At 33.9% G+C, this 21,564-nt stretch overlaps 1 protein-coding gene and 2 long non-coding RNA genes across 3 annotated transcripts; 1 reads left to right on the forward strand and 2 right to left on the reverse strand.

The window, feature by feature from the left end:
* Window positions 1-1,542: 1,542 nt before the first annotated feature.
* LOC18435767 (putative metal-nicotianamine transporter YSL14) lies at window positions 1,543-7,703 on the forward strand. Its single transcript, XM_088849442.1, has 8 exons — window positions 1,543-1,924; window positions 2,175-2,350; window positions 2,495-2,592; window positions 3,834-3,968; window positions 4,215-4,404; window positions 4,622-4,760; window positions 5,031-5,359; window positions 6,761-7,703. Exons 1-8 carry the CDS (start codon window positions 1,573-1,575, stop codon window positions 7,367-7,369), a joined length of 2,028 nt encoding a protein of 675 aa, XP_088705568.1. The 5' UTR covers window positions 1,543-1,572; the 3' UTR covers window positions 7,370-7,703.
* LOC148780027 (uncharacterized) lies at window positions 2,795-3,933 on the reverse strand. Its single transcript, XR_016042503.1, has 2 exons — window positions 3,803-3,933; window positions 2,795-3,205 (listed from the first exon to the last, which is right to left on the reverse strand). It is a non-coding gene; the product is annotated as an uncharacterized LOC148780027 (long non-coding RNA).
* Window positions 7,704-10,245: 2,542 nt separating the features above from the next.
* Window positions 10,246-12,294, reverse strand: LOC18435768 (uncharacterized). Its single transcript, XR_966715.3, has 3 exons — window positions 12,134-12,294; window positions 11,130-11,258; window positions 10,246-10,560 (listed from the first exon to the last, which is right to left on the reverse strand). It is a non-coding gene; the product is annotated as an uncharacterized LOC18435768 (long non-coding RNA).
* Window positions 12,295-21,564: the final 9,270 nt, after the last annotated feature.

The raw sequence follows: 21,564 nt of genomic DNA on the forward strand, positions 1-21,564 counted from the left end.
AATTAGATTCTTACTATTTTTTAATCGATATTTGTCTACTTTTTAACTTTGTCGCAACTTCTTAAAGGTGTTTTAGGTTTGAATATACTTTTATGGCATGTTTTTTATTTTGTCAAATGTTTTTTAATTCGTTTAGGACCTTTTGGCCCTATAGGACTTACCCGAGCCAAGAGTCGACTCCCAGTACTCGGCCACCAACAATTATATAACCAAAACGGGCATTCTCTTCATAAATTAAAGTTATTTTGCAGGCAGCTGCACTTTAAATTATTGTAAAAACTTGTAAATTAATCATCTCGACTTCAATATTAGTATATCAAGCAAAAAAATGTCAAGCTCTAAAAACTATATTTTGTGACATGGAATTTGTTCACAGGTTAAATCTACAAAATTTATTTAAATTTTAAATTCGACAATCATAAACAAAATATAAATTTACATGCCATCACTTCGAGTAGGGTTTCAGGATGCATAGCATTGACCTCATCTCTTACTGAACGATGAGGTTTATATAAGGCCTGGTCTTTATATAAAGAAAATAAAGTCTTGCCTCAAATCTTCGTCCAAAAAGTAATTTCGGTAAAGAAAATTACCATGATAACTCTAAAATCAGTTTTCAATGTCAACAATAAAATTTAAAACTAAAAAAGTACTGTAGATCTAGTATATCTATAAATATTTATTTTTAAATAAAAATAGACCGTCTATATAATTTTTTTATAATATACACTATTTTTAGAGCTTAAAATCTTTTTTTTTTTTTTTGTCAACTATCATGATCGATCGATGTAAAGGTTTTTCAATGCTTGAATTATAATTTTAGATGAGGTGTGAGGTGAGGCTTTACTTACTTTGACAGGCCCGGATGCCCGCAGCCCTCAGTCCTATCAAACCATTTTTGCTCATTAAATACCCCAAATCCCATTAAAAAAAAGCAACAAAAAATTATACAAATATATGGTAGAGTGACACTGCTGCCATGGGTTTTTTTACACAGCTGCCATGGCTGCACATGTAGAAATGTGGGCCCTGTAATAAATTTCTCGTTGAAATATAATTCAATTTAAATTTTTAAATAATATATAATCTTTATCATGAATATGAAAAGTAAATCAATTTTCAAAACTAAAAACCATAAATCTTTTTAAAAAAAACTTAGACCATTAGTTTCAATTGCTTTTAGATAGACGATCCATATTTATATGAGCCCTGTTTAGATTTTCTTTCAGTGAAAAAGCTAAATGAACAAATGGCAAGGCACCCATGGCTCTGAGATAAAATCAAGCTGTCAATTTCAGTCAACCACTAATAATGGTTATCTACGTTCAAACCTCACCCTCTCTCTCTCTTAGTTTACAAGAAAATTAATCTCTCTCTCTCTAGCAGCCTTTCTCAGTGGTGACATTCAGCTTAAAGAAAAGGCATCTCCTGCCTCTAAATTCCAGGGAAGACTCGTCTCTCTCTAAATGCAAGTCAAGTGAAGAATTCTCTCTCTCTCTCTCTCTCTCTCTCTCTCTCTCTCAGTTCTTTTATAGCTGAGATTCTGCTGAAGTGAACCCAGAAATCGGTACCATGACCATGGATGGAGAAGAAGGCATGAAGAAGAAGGATGATGATGCATCAATGGAGGAAGATGCATTTGCAGGTGTTGAGGTCCCTAAATGGAGGGACCAAATTACAGTGAGAGGTTTGGTTGTGAGCTTAGCCATGGGGACCCTGTTCTGCTTAATAACACACAAGCTTTCATTGACAACTGGTATTATACCTTCATTGAATGTGGCTGCTGGCTTGATTGGGTTCTTTCTTTTGAAGACATGGACTAAGCTTTTGGAGAGGGTGGGTGTGGTTACAAAGCCATTTACAAGGCAAGAGAACACAGTGATTCAAACTTGTGTGGTTGCTTGCTATGGAATTGCTTTCAGTGGTATGTGCTCTCTGTTTTGTGTGGTGAATCTCTCTTTCACCCAACCCCTCTCTCTCTCTCTCTCTCTCTCTCTCTCTCTCTCACACACACACACACACAGAGTGACCAATTATTGGATGTGGATTCTAATTTACTCCAGCTTTTCCTCTTAGACCCATTTGTTGAATTCTGCTCTCTCTCTCTCTCTCTCTCTCATGATTTATTTTTATTCAAAAATTCATTTGGGGTTTTCTTGGTGTGTGATAAACAGGGGGATTTGGGAGTTATATCATTGCCATGGATGAAAGGAGCAGAAATCAAACTGGTCCAACTGATTCTGGTCCCAATGGACCGTCTAGTTTTAAGAATCCACAATTAACGTGGCTCTATGCTTTTATCATCACAGTGAGCTTTTTGGGCCTTTTCTCTGTTGTTCCTCTGAGAAAGGTATGCTAAAGCAATGATTCCACAATAAAAGTTTAATTTACTCTTAGATTTTCATTCATGTAAAACTAATAGGTTGTTTGGGCAATTGGGTTCACTTCTTCTTCAATTTTTTCAACTGTTTCTATTTTTGTCTCAATTTTGCAGATCATGATTATAGATTACAAGCTTACTTACCCCAGTGGGACTGCTACTGCAATTCTTATAAATAGCTTTCACACTCCCAAAGGTGCAAAGACAGCAAAGTAAGCATCTCTCTCTCTCTCTCTCTCTCTCTCTCTCTCTCTCTCTCTCTCTCTCTCTCTCTCTCTCTCTCTGGAGCTGTTCCCCCCCCCCTCTCTCTCTCTCTGGAGCTATTCCCCCCCCTCTCTCTCTCTCTCCAACCCTTCTCTTCTTTTACATTTTCCTCCCATCCCATGTCTCTTTTGAAAGTTGAAGCACAAGGAAGAAGAGAAAGAAGCAAAGGACTTCTAGCTTTTATTTTATATTTATTATCATAACACCCAACTATTTCTAGATGCCCAATAAAGACTTTTCATTTCCAAAATGCACTGAACATGTCATCCTGACATAACCCATGAGATTGACTTCACTGGGGACTTCAATTATCTTTGATAGCACAGAAGCCAAACCATATGCATTCAAATCCCCTCACCATTTCTTGATTCATGTGCTCTTGTTCTTTCTCTCTCTAACCTTCTACCAATAACTGATGTTCAGAGTTTCCATCCATTCTTTACAGTTCATTAACTCATATGGCTTCATTAACTCTTATGACCCATTGCTTTTCTCTTAGAAGCCTGAAAACAATACCCTTGCCACCCAATTATCTTCCTTTTTCTTTTCTGTTTTGGGTTCCTGCCAAATACCAAAAGCAACATACAATTTTCAGGCTGAAATCTGCATAAATTTCAATTTCAGACTAAAATCGGCATAAGTCTAAGAAGGATGAGTCATATTTCCTGGTTCCCAATTGGCTGAAATCAGCCAATGAACTTGGATAATTTTATCCAAGACTAAGCTAAAATAAGAGAATAAAGTGCCCAAAATGACTAATTGGCTAATTTAGTTGAGATTCGGCTAAATTTGGTCAGGGAAATATAGAGGACAGAGATGTAAAAGCAGATTTGGCTAATTTTAGCTGAATTTCAGCTAAAGTTGGTCAGGAATTAGCCAAAGCAACATGAGGCATTTCAGATAACATGTGTCCAAAACAAGGCTAATTAGAGGCAAACTTCCTCCTTTTTTTCTTTTGGTAATCAGAGACAAACTTCAGTTAGATTAATTGAGTCAATGGTTGGGAGATTTTTGAAGAATAATCACTTGAAACAATTGAAAAAATTTGGAAAATCGCCGACTAGATTATTATTATTTTTTTTTGGGAAAAATTCAAGTTTCAAACATCGCCCTTTTACTCTGTAATTTTTATTCACTAGTCAATCACTTTTCATTTACCTTATGCTCCATGTTATTCGACATGGCTCAGGAAACAAGTTAGATTTCTTGGGAAGTACTTTACAATCAGCTTCCTTTGGAGCTTCTTCAAATGGTTCTACAGTGGTGATGGGGACTGTGGGTTTGGCAATTTCCCCATCTTAGGCTTGAAAGCACAAACGAATGGGTGAGTCTCTCTCTCTCTCTCTCTCTCTCTCTCTCTCAATTTGCTTTTCAATCATGAACTCTCTCTCTCTCTCTCTCTCTCTCTCTCTCTCAATTTGCTTTTCAATCATGAACTCTCTCTCTCTCTCTCTCTCTCTCTCTCTCAATTTGCTTTTACAACCTTATAAAATCTTGGTTCAACTTCTAAAACTGAGCATAACAAGAGACGGACAAAAGCCTGACCTATGTTGAATCATTTGATTATCAGGTTTTATTCTGATATGAGCCTCACATATGTTGGAGCTGGAATGATTTGTCCCCACCTAATTAACATCTCACTCTTGCTTGGTGGTACTATTTCTTGGGGTCTATTGTGGCCCCTTATCAAAACAAGAGAGGGGGATTGGTACCCAGCTGGCCTTAAGGCAAGAGATGTAAAGGGCCTCTTTGGCTACAAGGTGTATATATCAACTGTTTATTTCTTATCTGTATTTTCTATTTTAATTAGTTAAAATTCCATCTCTCCCTCTCTGAAATGGGCCTTATCTCTTCAATAGATTATTAATTAGACGATGGACCTTATCTCTTCAATAGATTATTAATTAGACAATGGACCTTATCTCTTCAAATTTGTAAGAGATTACTAATTAGAGGGCCATATTTTATATTTTGTAGGTTTTCATTGCCATAGCACTAATTCTTGGAGATGGGCTTTACAACTTCCTCAAGATATTGGCAGTCAGCATCTTTTCCTTCTACAAACAACAAAAAAAGAATCAAATGCCAACTCTTCCCCTCTCACATGACAAGCCAGGTAATATGTCATCCAAAATTCAATTTTAAACATGTTTTCTAATAGCTAATGTGTACGCATGCAGATGGAGATGACATAAGAATGTACATCATAGTCTCTTTCCTTCTCTCATGTATTTATATATGCATGCATGCCTGCAAACTTTCATGTCTATAACGAAGTAATCTTGCACATGTGTGCGCATGCATGATCACATGTATGTCTGTATGTCCATCACCTTGTGCACCATTATGATGATCTCTCTCTCAATCTCTCATCTTTGCCCTTCAGATGAGTCCCTACCACCCCTCAAGGCCCGACGCAATGAGATCTTCATGAAGGACCATGTACCTCTGTGGTTTGCTGCCTCGGGCTACACTGCGCTTGCTGCCATCTCAATAGGTGTAATCCCAAAGATCTTCCCCTCTGCCAAATGGTACTACATCCTCATCTCCTACCTCATTGCCCCTGTTCTGGGGTTTTGCAATGCCTATGGTTGTGGCCTTACAGACTGGAGCCTGGCCTCCACCTACGGAAAACTCGGCATCTTTGTTTTCTCAGCTTGGGCTGGTCAAGATGGTGGGGTCTTAGCTGGCCTCGCCCTTTGTGGGGTCATGATGGTAATTCTTATTTCAAAATATCTCTTTAAACTGTATTACTATTATCAAGTAAAGATGTATAACTTATCAAAAAATAGGCTATATTTACAAGAGGGTGCAGTTGGCATATGGATGCATCCGTAGCTGTAGAGGTAAGGTAAACCTTCAAATTTTATGATGGTATATAATTTTGACGTAAAAGGTTCTTAGGATTATCTCAAAATCTATTTCTATATCTAATTATAAAATTTTAAATTTAAAAAATGGTCAAAATCAATTAGATCTATAAACATATGAAAATCTTGAAAATGGATAGTGTAGATAATATGTTGTAAAATGCACTATTTCTGAGACTTAAATCTTTTTATTTTTCATGGTCAACACCTCGACATCGAGATGATCAATCAAAGGGTTTTTCAACATTAAAACTATCTTTTTCGATGGATTTTTGAGTTGCATCCGTAGCTGTAGAGGTAAGGTTGCAACCTTATATAAACTTTTTCCTTTACAAAATAATTTGAGGGAAAAAAAAAAAGGTGTGGTTTCTATAAGGTTGCCGCGCACCTTAAAATTTTATCATAGCATGTAATTTTGTTGTAAAAAATTCTTAGTATTATCTTAAAATCTATTTTCATACCTAATTAGATAATTTTAAATTCTAAAAATGGTTAAAATCAAGTAGACATATAAATATATGAAAATCTTGAAAATGGACGGTCTAGATAATGTGTTGCAAGATGCACTATTTCCGAGATTCAAAAACTTTTTTTTTTCATATTCATAGATCTCGATGTCGAGATGATTGAGTAGAGGGATTTTTCAACATTAAAACAACATTTCCGATAGATATTTGAGGTGCATATGTGATTCTACATTTTAAAGTTGCAACCTTATATAAACTTTTCCCAAAAAAAAATCCTACAATCCAAATGATGCATGCTATAATCCTTATGAAAGTAGGTCTCAATTATGGCCATTAAGATGGTGATACAGAGACTTTTGGACCCTCTAGAACATGGGATTCTCTTTGATGGTGGGTCCCCCAACATCGCCATCCAATCCATTGTTTGGGTTATAGAACAGTATAGGTATGATTTGTATGGTCATGATAGTCATGTGATACATGTAAACCTTCATTAATGGCATGTTTTGTTGGCACACACTCTCCCTTCACCTTCGGGTAGTGATGGAGAGAGAATGAAACCTGCTATAACATGAAATAACTTTGATGGCAGGCCCTCTCTCTTTCCATCATTTCCAAGACCTATTACATGGACAGTCATGTCTTTCATGAGCATTGGGGTTCAACATAGTAATGAGGATTATGGTGCATGGTGTCCTTATATTGAAAGAATTTGTCTTTAAATAGCATTCAAAAAAAGAAATACTTCTAATAGAAGTAGTCATTTTTTCCTTTATCAGATCATAGTGCAAACAGCCGCAGACCTGATGCAAGATTTCAAGACTGGGTACATCACTTTATCTTCACCAAGGTCCATGTTTGCTAGCCAGATCTTGGGCACCCTCATGGGCTGCATCTTGGCTCCACTGACCTTTTGGCTCTTTTGGGTAGCTTTTGATGTAGGGATTTCGCAGGAATACCCAGCTCCTTATGGTGTGATTTATAGAGAGATGGCCCTTTTGGGGGTTGGTGGGGTCTCATCTCTCCCTAAGCACTGCCTCTCTCTGTGTGGTGGTTTCTTTGCTTTCTCTCTATTAACAAACTCCATTAAGGACATGGTTCCAAAAAAGGTGTCCATGTACATTCCCATACCCATGGCCATGTCCATACCATTTTATATAGGCCCGTATTTCGCCATCGACATGGCATTGGGTTCGTTGATAAATGCAGTATGGGGTCGACTAAACAAGAGAGAAGCCGATCTCTTAGGGCCAGCCGTGGCTTCAGGATTGATATGTGGAGATGGGATATGGACACTTCCAGCCGCTGCGCTCACATTGGCCAAGGTGAAACCACCAATATGTATGGCCTTTTTATCGAGAGGTCATGCTGCAAAGCTCTCAGGTTAGCAATCGGTATGGACCCCTATGTTTGGTGATATGCACTTGTAGTCAAAAGTCTGGTTGGTTGAAGTAAGCGTATTGATAGTTCGAGAATATCGTTGGTTCTAATGGCAATTTGAAGTGCGTGTATTGTGTTTGTTATACCTCAGAAGTGGATGTAAGATAAAGCATAGTTCGAGAATATGGTGACTTCTAATGGCAATTGGAAGTGGGTGTATTGTGTTTCCTATACCCAAGAGGTGGATGTAAGATAAAGGAGTCGGGGTTTTACCAGTACTTTCTTTGTTTTCTCTCTCACAAGTAAATGCAATAAATGTCAAAGAAGCATAGTTTTCAAGTTTTTCGTCAGTGTCTGTCTCAAATGTCAAAAAAGCATGGTTTTCAGGTTTTTCAACTCTCTTTCTCTCTCTATCGTGGTCATGGATGCAAATAGGTCGGCGGTCCATCTAATAACAATTTGAAACGGTCCAAATGTTTTTTTAATAAAATATTTATTTTTAATTTAAAATTTATTTATTTATTCACATTCATAATCTCCAGATATTACATGTCTTTAAAATTGGGATTGTATACAATAAGATCGTTTACCTTAAGTACAAGATAGTCACAAGTAATCTTGACTATTAAATGTGACATTGAGTAGCTGTATGTCTTCTGTCAATCAAGCTCAAAGTTCAATAGAAATTTTTTCAAACCTTATAATACATTCAAATTATCAGATTTTACGTAGGATGGTTATAAATAATTGTAACCATCATCAAAAGTAAATAGTCTTATTATATACTTTTTCTTAAAAATTAGGTCAAAATATCCCTATTAAAAATAAAATTTCATAATAATTCTTAAACGATTACTTCTTTTTTTTGTGACAATGTTGCGTAGAAATAGAACGTGCTAAAAACCCAAGTAGTTACTGTCTAGACCCAAAGCCGAAACGTAACTTCATTGTTTTGATTAAAATGTAGCGGTTACTCTCTAGACCCAAAGCCCAAAGGTAACTTCATCGTTTTGAAACTTCATAAAAACTCGAGAAATTATAAAAAATATGAGTAATGATTCTATGAGACCCTCCCACACCCATATGTGTAGAATTTTAAAAGATTACCATTAAATTTAACATAAATCTCTAAAAAAATCAAGTCTCACACCTATGTGATAACTTTTCTAAAGATCTATATCAAATTTAATAGTGATTCTTTGAAATCCTACATACATGGGTGCAAAAAGGTCTCATAGAATCATTACTCCATAAATATATTTTAATTTTCTTCTAATTGAAAAATGAAAAAACCTTCAACTTTAGTAAATTTCATTCATCACATTTTTTTTTTTCAATTTTGGTATTTTTTTTATCAAAATAACCTTTACGGTAATCGTATTACCGTAATGACTACCGTATTACAACACTAACAAAGAATTATAATACTTTAAATACCATAATGACCAGACTAAACATTAACATACTTTAAATACTATAATGCTCAGATGTGACAAATGAAAGAGAAAGAGACTCATAAAACACTACGATCTTTAAAGTACTGTAATGCTTACCTTGATCATTACGGACTTAAAGTACCGTAATTTTTAATCTGATCATTACAGTACTTACGACTACTGTGAAAACTATTTTGGTCAAAAAAAAAAATGTCAAACAATGAGAAAAAAAAAATGTAGACAGTTTATGAAAGTTGAAGGTCTTTTTTTTTTTCCAATTAGACAATTTAAAGTATATTTTTGATAATTTCCTTAAAACCTATGTTAAGTTTATTCTTCTTTGCTATTTTGTCCTTATGTAGTTGGATACATCTCTCATTGAACATCAAAAAGACTGTTAATACAGATTTTATAGGTTGATTAGTAGCATTATGCAATGAAATCCTTGTTTTCCCGCCGTCTGTCTCTCTCCCTAAAATACGTAAACATGTTTTTAACTCACGTTTTCAAGTCAAATCGAACCAATCACATATCTGTCCACCAAGGATTAAAAATCATTTTTTAATCTACTTTTTCAAGTCAAATAGAAATCAATCACATACCTGCACCAAGGTTTAAAAAACATACTTTGGTGACCGGCCTCCAAAAAGTCCGGTCCTGATCGGCGGTCCAGGCATAAATCATCCCGTCCAAGAACCATCAAAATAAAAAAACTAAAAAAAAATAAGGAAAAATAAAAAAAAAAAATTAAAGTAGAGCTTAGTTCACAAAATTTCACAAGACCCCCAATTTCAATTCTCAGTCTAGATGAACCAATTCCTATCCAAATCACCAATTTTTAAAACCTTCCAATCCAAATCACCAATTTTTAAAACCTTATCCGAAGATATTTCGGCGCTCTGTTTCCTTTGACCCATTTTTAGCTCGTCTTTTGGACCAAAACCAAAATTATACAGCCTTTTTCGATTAAAGAAATATTGCCAGTAGACATTGCTATCTACTGTATCTCCGTTTTAGTAAGAAAGAAAGGATTGATTTAGCAAGAGAATGGATTGCCTGCGATAACATGCACACCATGCACACTACACCTAATCCAGGTTCGCAATATCATAGCCACCGCCACCCGAGCAAGCTCGGAGCCGGTGGGCAGGTGATGGACATCTTGCAAAGACCCATTGGTTTATTTTTATTATTGTTATTATTATTTGGTTCCATTAACAAAAAAATTCCCTAGTTAGCCAGCCAATTACAATTTGTCCGGATCGGATTAAGCAGGGGATCGGTCTAGGCCCCAGTATGAGCACATGTAAATCAAAGATTTGCATTAATTGTGGATACTAATTTACTAGTACAAAACAGAATTTGAGACCAGCTTTTCAATTGGTGAGGGAGAGGGGGAGGGGTCATTCATTTTGCATTGACTCAATGAAAACTTCGGCCCAGCTGACTTGAGGCTTGCATCCAATTCTTTTATGAGATGTTCAAGTGACAGATACAATGAAATCTTTTGTATTCGTTGATTCACATGTGTCCAGAAAAATGTTTACGTAGCCAAAGTATGAACTCATTCTTGAAAACCAAAGTATGAACTCATTCTTGAAAACCTCTCGAAGTAATGTTTCATTCTAAGAAAATACCATAACAAAGCTACTTCCATTACCAAAAACAGAAAAAGATTTGCTCACTGACAAATTCTGAAGATTTCGTTCAATCTCTTAGTAAATCACCTGAATGTCATCTGCTATCATTTCCAGTCCAGTCGCCTGCATATAGAGAATGCAAAAGAAACCAATAGATATATAAGAAGACAGAAAGCACACAATAAAGAGTTACAAACATGCTATATAAAGATCTACAAGCATTTTCTATTCAGAAAAACGAAGAATCTCAGAATGTAATGAAAATTTTTTAATAAGACTCAGCTCGAATTTGCAGTTAAAATTCTTATCACCTAGTACATTACATCTCACATGAAACTTTTAAATGATAAAACGATCATGAACACCCAGTTAATTTTGAAAATAAGAAGAAGCTTCAGTAAGAAGAAGCAATCGGTTTTGAAAATATGAAGAAGCTCTCTCTCTCTCTCTCTCTCTCACACACACACACACATACACACACACACACACATTGACACACATACAGAAGTACAGATAAACATAATCTATCCACATTTCCAAAAACAAAATTCAAAAGATACTTTCTATTCAGTTCAACAATCAGTTCATAGTTTAACCTCATGGCATCTGAAGTTCTAAAACACATACAGGATCAAATTCCCCCCATAAAATTCAGTTCTTTCATAAAAATTACAAATAGAAATGAGCATTACCTAGCCTAAAGTCAATCCCCACAAGAGAGACCTGTTGCTACCACACCAGCTTCATATTGCCAGCTGTTCCCCATATTTGTGCATTACAACCGCTGAAGTGACAAACAACCCGAAAGCCCATAGTACATTCTGCCAAACATAATCATTCCAAGTTAACATTCACAGAGAAAACCAATTTCAAATAGAAAATATGCTGGGTAGTTTCAAATTTACAGATTTTTATCAACCAGATATCTGTGCTTCATAAGAGATTGATTCAACAAACATTTGACATTGACAGGTTTCACTCACACCAAGAAACAAGGTTGTGAAATACCACTAAATCAGAAGAAGTAATTAAATCGATAAGCAGCGAGCGGTACACAAAAAATTTCTCTGTAATATTTATGAAGAACGAACCATTTTCATGTGCATTAATACGGTATAATCCATAAAATATGTAACCATTTGAACAGATTCATAAAGAAATCATCACTTCAAATACAAGAAATCTCCATCTATAAAACCCACAACCATGGTCTTGAATATAACACATAAAAAAGGAAAGAGAAAAAACCGAGACACAGAGAGTATTCTAACAAGCTAGCAATTAATTAAAAAATCCATCCTACCAAAAAACTTTATATACGCATTTTCACTTAAATATAAATCCAATTAGTAAACAAAATTACCCTATTTCCAAGTAAGCCATTACGCAGATTCATTAACCCATCCATATTAACCGATCACAACCTAAAGCTTGGATCTTGAACATTTCATCATTATTTCTTTAAAAAAAACCAGGAAATTCAGAAAAAAAATTACAAAGAGATAAAGAACCACAGCAAGAAGAAATCATCCAATGAAGCTAATCATCATCTCAGAAGAATTATTTCTTTCAAAACTGTAGGCATATTAAAGCTCCATTCCTCATTGATGAATGTACAATGTTGAAAGACAATCAAACCTCAGATTTCTCAGAAGACGAAGTGAACCCTAAATCAAAGAAATCAAAGACCACTAACCTTGGTAAAGGGCCATTTCTCGTCGTCTAAAAATTGAGAATTCAAGAACTGAATCACCTGATCCTTAGATTCAGAAATAGCCATCGAAAGAGCACAAGGGATTGCAAAACCCTAGATCGAAAAACCTGTAAATTTTTGGGAATAAAAACCCTAGACCACAAGAAGAAGTAAAAATAGGTTCCTTTATATAGGAAACCAAAATAACTAAACTACCCCTCGTATTTTGTTTCATGCGGGGGTTGTGACCCGCATTTCTACCTATGCGTTCATGCAAGTAGGTGTTCCATTTAAAAACAATAAAAAAAGTAACGATCTAAATATTTTTTATTAGAATTATTATTTTTAATTTTTAAAATTTATTCATTTTTTTTTTTTTATAATTTTCAGGTTAGAGATTACATTTCCTAAAAACTTAAGAGTCCAAATCTATCTCAAAAATAAATTTATTAAGATCCCACTTATTACACATAAATTCATACCATTATGAACGGCTTCTAGAAGGGGCAAAGTCACCGTTATTTTCAATCAACAGCGTGGTTTGGTGATATTTTTATAGCAATTCATTCCCATGATAAGAGATATATATTAACGGATTGAAAACTTTTCACAAGGGCCTCTACGTTATTTTAGAACTTTTTCCTTAATTATCAATGACAAGCACTATTTTTTACTATAGATTACCATAATTTGATTATTTCAAGTTAATACTACGTTGGAAAAGTTTTTGTGACTGAAAATCTGTCCAATATTTCAACTTCGAGATGTAGGATATATATATTTATAAAAAAAAGAACTCAAGTTATAAAAATAGTGTATTTTGTTATAGATTACCTAGACCAATTATTTTTAAGATTTTTTAAATATTTATAAATAATGTGCAATCTGTACTATTTTTTAAGTTTTAAATTCACAATTAAAGTTAAAATAGACTCATGCCATTTTAGGGCTTTCCTGACACCAAAACTTCATCTTTTGGCGTGATTTGGAGGGTACTTTATTTTGATTGCTTTAACCTTACTACACCCTGTATTATTTATGTAAAAAAGTATAAAAAGAGATTTCATTTTTTATATAAGGAGGTCACAATTATTTCTGTTCGTTAAATTTCAAACTTAGTGGTGGTAAGATTGTCATTAACTAAATTCAAAGTTCTTAAAGAAATTCGCGAATTTATTGAGACACCTCGAAATCATTCAAAACTTGAAATCTAATAGCTAAGTATAATTATGACTTCCAAAAATAAACTTACAATATCTTAATATAAAAATATGTTTAAAGGCCTGTTTGATAACATTCTAGTGTCATGATATTTCATGATATTGCAAAATCTAATTTAAATTTGATTATAGAAGTTATCAGACCAAGCCTTGTTCTCTCTCGGCTTAAATTCCCCGTCTCCTTCACGCTTATCAACTTCCCAAGCAAAAGACAAAGAAGCAGATGATGGCATCCATGGTGATCTCTTGCATGCTCAAATGGAGTCCTGAAAAAGCCCTGTTAACATCGGTGTCACAAATCCATAGCATTCGCTTCCTGGCTTCTTCTTCATCTCCTCCTTGGACTCTTTCAATGAAGATAAAATACCGAGCCCTCATCTTCCTCTCTCTATATGAAGAATCAGTTCAACCAATTTTTCTCTCTCTGAAAAACGCATTCAACCAATTTCTCTCTCTGTGAAAACCCCATTCAACCAATTTCTCTCTCTCTCTCTCTTTGTGAAAAACCCATTCAACCAATCTCTCTCTCTCTCAAAAACCCATTTAACCAATATCTCTCTATAAAAACCCAATAAAAACCCATTCAACCATTGTTTAAAAAAACATCGAGTCGAACCGCACTCGCCCGGTTCGACTCGGGAATCGCCATGCGGGATCGAATCGGTTTAAAAAACGGGAATCGTCTGGTTCTAGAGAGAATTGGACGATTCTGCACAGTGACTCGCCGATTCACTGTACGGAATCGGCGAGTCCGTGAAGAACACGAGTTGCACAGTGTTCTTCACTGGATTCTTCGAAATTTGTCATTTTTTTATCATTTTTCTTGTTTTTTTTGGGATGTGATCTAATTTACAGGCTGTAAAAAGCTTTATTCAGCTTTTACACGGATTAAATGGTTGAAAAATTTGGTATTTTTGGATCACGAAACTTGCATTTTTAGAGTTTCCGCCTTTCCTTGTGTTTCATGCCAAATAGGGCATGAATCTTTCAAAATTTGTAGGCATTTTGATCGTAAAGTTGTGCATCAAAACTTTTTGTTACTAATTTGTGATAATAGTTGAGAAAAACAGAGGTTATTGGAGATTAAAGGCTTCGCGGTTCACAAAATCAGGTAAGAAGTTAGGGTTTTTTTTTTTTTCCACCATATGATTTATTTCACGACATATTTTGAAGATAATGAGTTCAATTTGTAGGATTTTTAATCTTTATTGTGTCTATTATGATTTAAAATTTTCAATTTTATGTAATTTGGAACATGAAATTTAAGATGAACACAGAGATGTCTGCGGAACCAAAATTTCGTTGTTTATTTTTTTTTTTTTCGGCCATTTGATTTTTTTTTCATGATATATTAGAAATAATGTGTTAAAAATTTAGGGTTTTGATTCCTTATATTGTTGTTTATCAGAAAATGTACTCAATTAGATGTAATTTATTCACTTAGAGGTGGATTTTTTAGTTAAAATGGCTTATGTAAAATGGCTCTGTAAAGAACAGAATTTTTTTTTTTTTTTTTTTGTAATCCATGATCGAATGTTTTGTAATACTTGATCGATTTTTTTGTAATCCATGATCGAATTAGTTTTTTTTTTTTTTTTGTAATCCATGATCGAATTTTTTGTTTTTTTTGTAACCCATGATAGAATTTTTTGTAATCCATGATCGAAATGTTTGTTTTTTTTTCTTGTAATCCATCATCAAATTTTTTGTTTTTTTTTTTTTTTTGTAACCCATGATAGAATTTTTTGTAATCCATGATTGAATTTTTTGTAATCCATGATCGAATTGTTTTTTTCTTTTTTTGTAATCCACGATCGAATTTTTTGTTTTTTTTTTTTGTAATCCATGATCGAATTTTATGTAATCCATGATCGAATTTTTTGTAATCCATGATAAAATTTTCTGTAATCCATGATCGAATTTTTTATAATCCATGATCGAAATGTTTGTTTTTTTTTCTTGTAATCCATGATCGAATTTTTTGCTTTTGTTTTTTTTTTGTAATACATGATTGAATTTTTTGTAATCCATGATTGAATTATTTTTTTCTTTTTTTGTTATCTACGATCCAGTGTTGCACAAGAGAGCGTTCATTGAGGCTATCGGTGATGAAGATCTTGAAGAAAGTGATGAGCCTCATGAAAGAGGAAGCAGCCAGCCAACGTATCCACAATTCGTCAGAGATGTCGGTGATATTGCACCTAATGAGGGAGAGTGGGAAGGGGGTCTAAGAGAAAATGAGAGAGATGATGATTCTGAGGCCACCCTATCCCAGCTATATTATTCACATATCGAGTCCCAACAGCAACAGTGTAGGGATGAGCACGACAGTGCAGGTGAGCATGAAGGATGGACAAGCTTCGGAGATTTTGGATTGGGAACACAACAAAACACTAACACTCAGGGATTTAGAAATAGTCAGACGCCTGCTAATATCGATGATTCGTTTTTAGATCGAATCAATGAATTGTCAAACGAATTCAATCAATGGCACCAGCGTGACCAAGAATAACAACGTCGTCTATCATTTTATTTTTAGATCGTATGTTACTAATTTTATGCTTTATTGTAGTCCATGTATGTTGATATACTTATTCCATGATAATTCTATGTTTATCCTTTTAAATGCTGAATGGTGGTTCATGCAGGGAAAGAACATATCAATATTCGCATATTTATTCAAAAACATGAAAATTCTTAATGGAGTACCCTCATTTCTTACTGAATTCCTAAAAAATAATATTTATAATGAATTTTAATAATTTTTTCGGATTTTTTTGAAGCTTTATTCTGACCGATTCACCCGATTCCCGATCCGGATCGCCGATTTGCCGATCCAGATCGATTTTTGCATTCAACCAATTTATTTCTCTCTGGATAACCCATTCAACCAATTCTCTCTCTCTGAAAAACCCATTCACAAATTTATCTCTGAAAACCCATTCAACCAATCTCTCTCTTTAAACTCATTCAACCAATTTTTCTCTCTCTCAAAATTAATTCAGAAGAAATACAGTTGAAAAACCCAGTCAACCACCATTTTCTCTCTCTACAGTCAAACTAGCAAAAAAAAAAAAAAAAAAATCAAATATCACCTTAATATAAAATTTAGACATAAAGAAAACAGACAATGACTTTATCTATTTTTAAGAATCTAAATATTCAAATCCTATTTTGTCAAACATACCTTAAATTATCTTCAGGTTTTGTTAGGCTACACCACCAATTACCTTAAATTATCTTAGGGTTTTGTTAGGCTACACCACCAACCCGCTTAACATTTTTTTACAGTAAATTACTATTGAATAGTAATAGAAAATTTTTCAAGTAGTGGCATTTTTGGTCATTTAGAAAGATTAAATGGATATTTTTATTAAAAAATAGTGAAATTTTATTAGTAGTTAAGAACAATAAATGCATCTTGAAGATGATGTCACACACCATATTAGTGATGACATTGTCTATTATTGTTAATAAGTGATTTTGTTTCTATTAGGAATTTTTAGTTTACCCTTAATTAATTACTTAAAAGAAAAAGTTTAGGTGAGCCCACTAGCTCATAGGAAAAATGACCCCAACGGCCCAGATTGAACTTGGGCCGATTTAACGATAACGGATGGCCGGTAGTGTTTGAATTTTACTTTTTTTCTATAAATCCAAATCACTTGAAATTGTAGTCGTGTATTCTTCTCATCAAGCCGTACCTAATAAAAATATACAAAAAAAATTCGCAAAAAAATTGATCAAAATACCCTTGAAAATTTTTGGGGGTATTTTCATCAATTTATTTCATGTAAAATATTTTTTTGATATTTTTTGAAGATTCATGTATTTTTGATATACAGAAGTTCAAAATTTTAAATGATTTTGAGTTGTAGAAAAAAAAAATTAAAATTCAAACACTACTAGACATCCATGATCGTCTGATCGGCCCAGATTTAACCTAGGCCGTTGGGCTCTTTTTTTCCTTGTGAGCTAGTGGGCTCACCCTAGCTTCTTCCTTACTTAACCCTAAACAAAAAGTTACTATACTATAGGATAAGGGTACCTAAATGTCTAAAAATGTTGAGCACTTTAAGGGTTTACACTACAGGTGGTGTAGCCTAACAAAACTCAAATCTTAAACTTAGTGCATATTGTGACATTATTTAGATTGTGTATTTTTTAAATGTTCATAGATCTGTTCGATGTGCACAAGTTTCTAAGCTTAATGAGGGGTAGAAATAGATTTTGAGGCTATAATAAAAAGGTTTTAACACCAAAACTATATTTTCCAACAAAATTTGTACGTGTCTTACTTAGATTATTTAAGGTAGGCATCTTATACAAACCTCACTCATGCATGAGAGTTCCCTAATAAAAACAAAATTCAAGAATTTAGTCTTGGAAAGGCAACAATAAAAATATTACTCTTTTCTTTTGAGAGAATGTAACAAAATAGGAAATTGTATATTGCATGTAATGAGATAGAAAAGTGTACATTATTCTATTGTATCACTATTATATATACAATGAAAGAACTACTACAATATTAGTGTTGGAAAGAATTAGTTTTCTAAAAGTTCCTTTTTCTCTCTCTAAAATTATTCATGATATCATAGTATGTATTTATGGAGCAACTTCCTGGATTTGTTAGCTCAGAATATCCAAATCATATCCGCAAATTAAAAAAGTCTTTATATGGTCTCAAACAAACACATCGGATCTGGTTTGATCGATTTAGTACCTATTTATTATCATCTTTTTTTTAATAATTAACCGTAGCTTTTCATTGATGAAACGAAACATTACAACAAGGGGGAAAAAAAAAAAAACAACAAAACAAAGGGAAAAGAAGTGAAAGGAGTAAGTTCAAGGAAGGTCACATTACAACGCCCCTGGGCAAGGCATCTGCGCTTCCATTCCCCTCTCTATGGACATGTACTAATGGAATCTCCCTACCACGAAGGCATAGTTCAATATGATCCCATATATGAACCCACTGCTAGAAGAAAGTTGCATACACCACTTAATAACATTTAGATAATCTCCTTCAATGACCACCCAAAGGCAAATGTCGACTCCATAAAAGAGGGCTCAAAGCTCAACTTCGTTGGCAATGCACATATGTAAATCATTGTGGTAGGACCAAATCGTATCTCCTATATTATCTCTAAGAAGACCTGCAAAGCTGGCCACCCAACCATCTTCTCTCACACTGCCATCAAAGCTAAGCTTGATCATGTTATTCCCAATAATGAAAATATATAAATAAATAAATAAACAACTTACTCGGATCTGTCCTTAAATCACACGAGGGATTAAGGTTTCATACCAAAACCTATAGATCAAGTCATCCGGTGACAGGCTACCTTGAGAGTCCTCTTGGTGAATCTCTTTCACCAATTTTCTATCATTTTCTTTGTCTTTTACTTGAGGGGTTAACCTCTTTTTGTAGAGAACTATATTTTGTAACTCTCACATTCATGGTCTATAGGAGTTAAGATCCAAGTATAACTCCTGCCTTAGTTCGCCTTAACAAGTTGTCGCCAAATTGTAAATCCTATGCAATGAGCTAAACATGTCATTAGTATACTAATGACTCTCATAATACGATGTTATCCAAGCATTCCTATAACTTGATAAAAGATATTTGGAAATTAAATAATTTTGTATATCTATAATATAAAAAAAATTCCTGCAAAGAATTCAAACACATCACTAAGTGTTCCCTCCAGTGAAACTAGGCTTTTCCTCCAGTGCAACATCCTATAAAAGCTCCAAAATGGATCATAGTATATGTCATTGCCTCATGTCAACCACATGGGATTTCACATATACTATTTAATATGGCTTTTGTACCATTATTGAAAAAATAAATTCTCGAGATAAAGGGCTTGATAGGTCATATTTCCAACATCTCCCACTTGGCCTAAAGGCCATTTAACTTATTGTATATGGTATTGCCTCATACTTTCTACGTGAGATTTCCATATACTCAGCCTGAAGGCTCTTTAACATATTATATATGGCATTGCCTCATATTTTTCATATACGCTACTCAGTAAGTGATCATCATAATCCTAAAATAATCATTGATGAAAGATATAAACATACTTTCAAAATGGAGGTCAATTAAAAACAATGCGAGCACAAGCATTTATAGATAACAATTTCACTTTAAAAAATGCACAATTAAACATAATCCAAATGATTGAAATGCTAACATTTTAACGGCAGTGCATAATTCAAATGATTCCACAAAATTACCCTACTGGCGTCCCCAGTAGGTCACTTATATACCCCATCAGCGTCATGATGGGTCCACTTAATCCCTATCGACGTCCTAGATAGGTCCACTTAATCCCTGCAGGTCCACTTATACCTCACCGTTGTACCGAATGAGTCCACTTAATCCCTACCGGCGTCTCGGATAGGTCCACTTAAACCTCACCGGCGAACCGGATGAGTCCACTTGCAAACTTAAAGTATTTCTAATCTTTAAACATTCGAAAGCAGCAATATCATGTACTCAACATATTACTGAAATCATTCATATGAATTTCACTGAAACCATTAATAATAGTCACTTTCAATCACATTTCAAAAATAAACAATCAAATATTTTGGGCTCAAATTTAGAAAGGTAGTAGTTCGTAAAGACATTCTAGCATAATTGCGAGTTTAATCTGTATAGAAAAACTCTTATAGAATTTCAAGAATACAGAATTATCACAATTTATGAGATGTTAATTCGCAATTAAACATTTCACAACAATACTATAATCAATTGCAAAAATATCAATTTTAAAATAATAAGGCAGTCATTGTACATGAAATTTACAATGTCTAAATATTAAAAAACAGTAGAAAGAAATCTCACAATTTTACTAATAGTAGAAATATCACATTTATTTCTAATAATTTTATTTCTAAAATTTTCTAACAATAGACAAGAAAAATAAATAAATAAATTTATTTCTAAGAATTTACAGCATTTAAAATTTCTAATATTATAATTTTATTAAAAAGATTATTTTTCAAAATAATCAGGTTACTTGCCCATAAAATTTATCGCGCCTAAAATTCATGAAAATAAGCAGAAATAATTATTTCATTTCATTTTTTAAAAAGAACGGATTATTTTTCAAGATAATGAAGTCACTTACCTAAAATATTTGAGAGGGAGCTTCCGATAAAAATTCGACTAGAGAGAGATCTCAAAATTTTCTAGGGTGGGAGTCCTCGCCTCTCGTATTTAAATTCTTAGGATACTATACTATAGTCTTTTATTAAGTTACACATCACACATGAGGTGTAAACACTTAAGGCCCACGTCCTTTAGTGGACGTGGCAAGAGCAAGGCAGCAAAAGCTTTTGAAAATAGTGATGGTCCTTAAGGACCATCATGCTCATACGAACCATCACTTATTTAAAGTTTCTGTTTTTTTTTTTTTTTGGAATTTTAGAATTATTACAGCATAAGCCACAAAAAAGAAGTTTCATCATCACACACATTCAAGTAAGCATAAGAAGATAAAATTTCATTCACTTTATCTAGTAAATACATATCCCCTCGAGCTTTCTCTCATACAGTGATTTTCCTATTAATCCCAAATGAAACTTTCCTATCCTTGAAACGAACTTCATATCCATTGATGTGAAGTCTCTTGACTGACAACAAGTTACTACCCATGTAAGGAGCATAAAGAGTATTAGAAAGGAGCAAGAAGTTTCCATTTGGGATGACTAGTTTATAAGTGCCAATGCCCAATGTATCAGACATAGAATCATTGCCCATAGAGATGACATGTTCACTAACTTTAAGTTCTTTACGTTCTACAAAGCCTCATCTAGACCTGGATATGTGTTTAGTGGCTCCAGAGTCCACCCACCAATCATCAATAGACACATTAGCTATTAAACAATCAACTACTACACACAAGTAGTAACGACCTTAGTTAGGTGTCTTGGGTTCCTTTTGTTTGGGCATTGGGATTAAAAATGTCTCATCTTCCCACAAATAAAACATGCCCCCTTAGGTCCATTGTTCATAGGCTTCTTCTTTTCCAAAATAAAAACAAGAAGCCTATGATACAATATTCTGCCTTTTATTATTATTCCAAGGTTGGTAAGTTTTTCTTTTATTAGAGGATTCTCCAATTCAAGAGTTTTGAGATTGAGCAATGCGAAGTGCATTAGTCCTCCTTGAAGATCTACGATCCTTTTTAGATT

This window comes from Amborella trichopoda, chromosome 10 (assembly GCF_054954075.1).
Source record: "Amborella trichopoda isolate Santa Cruz 75 chromosome 10, AtrichopodaSantaCruz75HAP2 v2.0, whole genome shotgun sequence".
NCBI lineage: Eukaryota > Viridiplantae > Streptophyta > Magnoliopsida > Amborellales > Amborellaceae > Amborella > Amborella trichopoda.

Excerpts from the sequence above, each read along its gene's own strand:
- LOC18435767 (XM_088849442.1), top strand. The coding sequence starts at position 1,573 with ATGACCATGGATGGAGAAGAAGGCATGAAGAAGAAGGATGATGATGCA. Across the intron at positions 4,761-5,030 it reads CCTCTCACATGACAAGCCAG|ATGAGTCCCTACCACCCCTC; the intron begins GTAATATGTCAT and ends TTTGCCCTTCAG. Across the intron at positions 5,360-6,760 it reads CCCTTTGTGGGGTCATGATG|ATCATAGTGCAAACAGCCGC; the intron begins GTAATTCTTATT and ends TTCCTTTATCAG.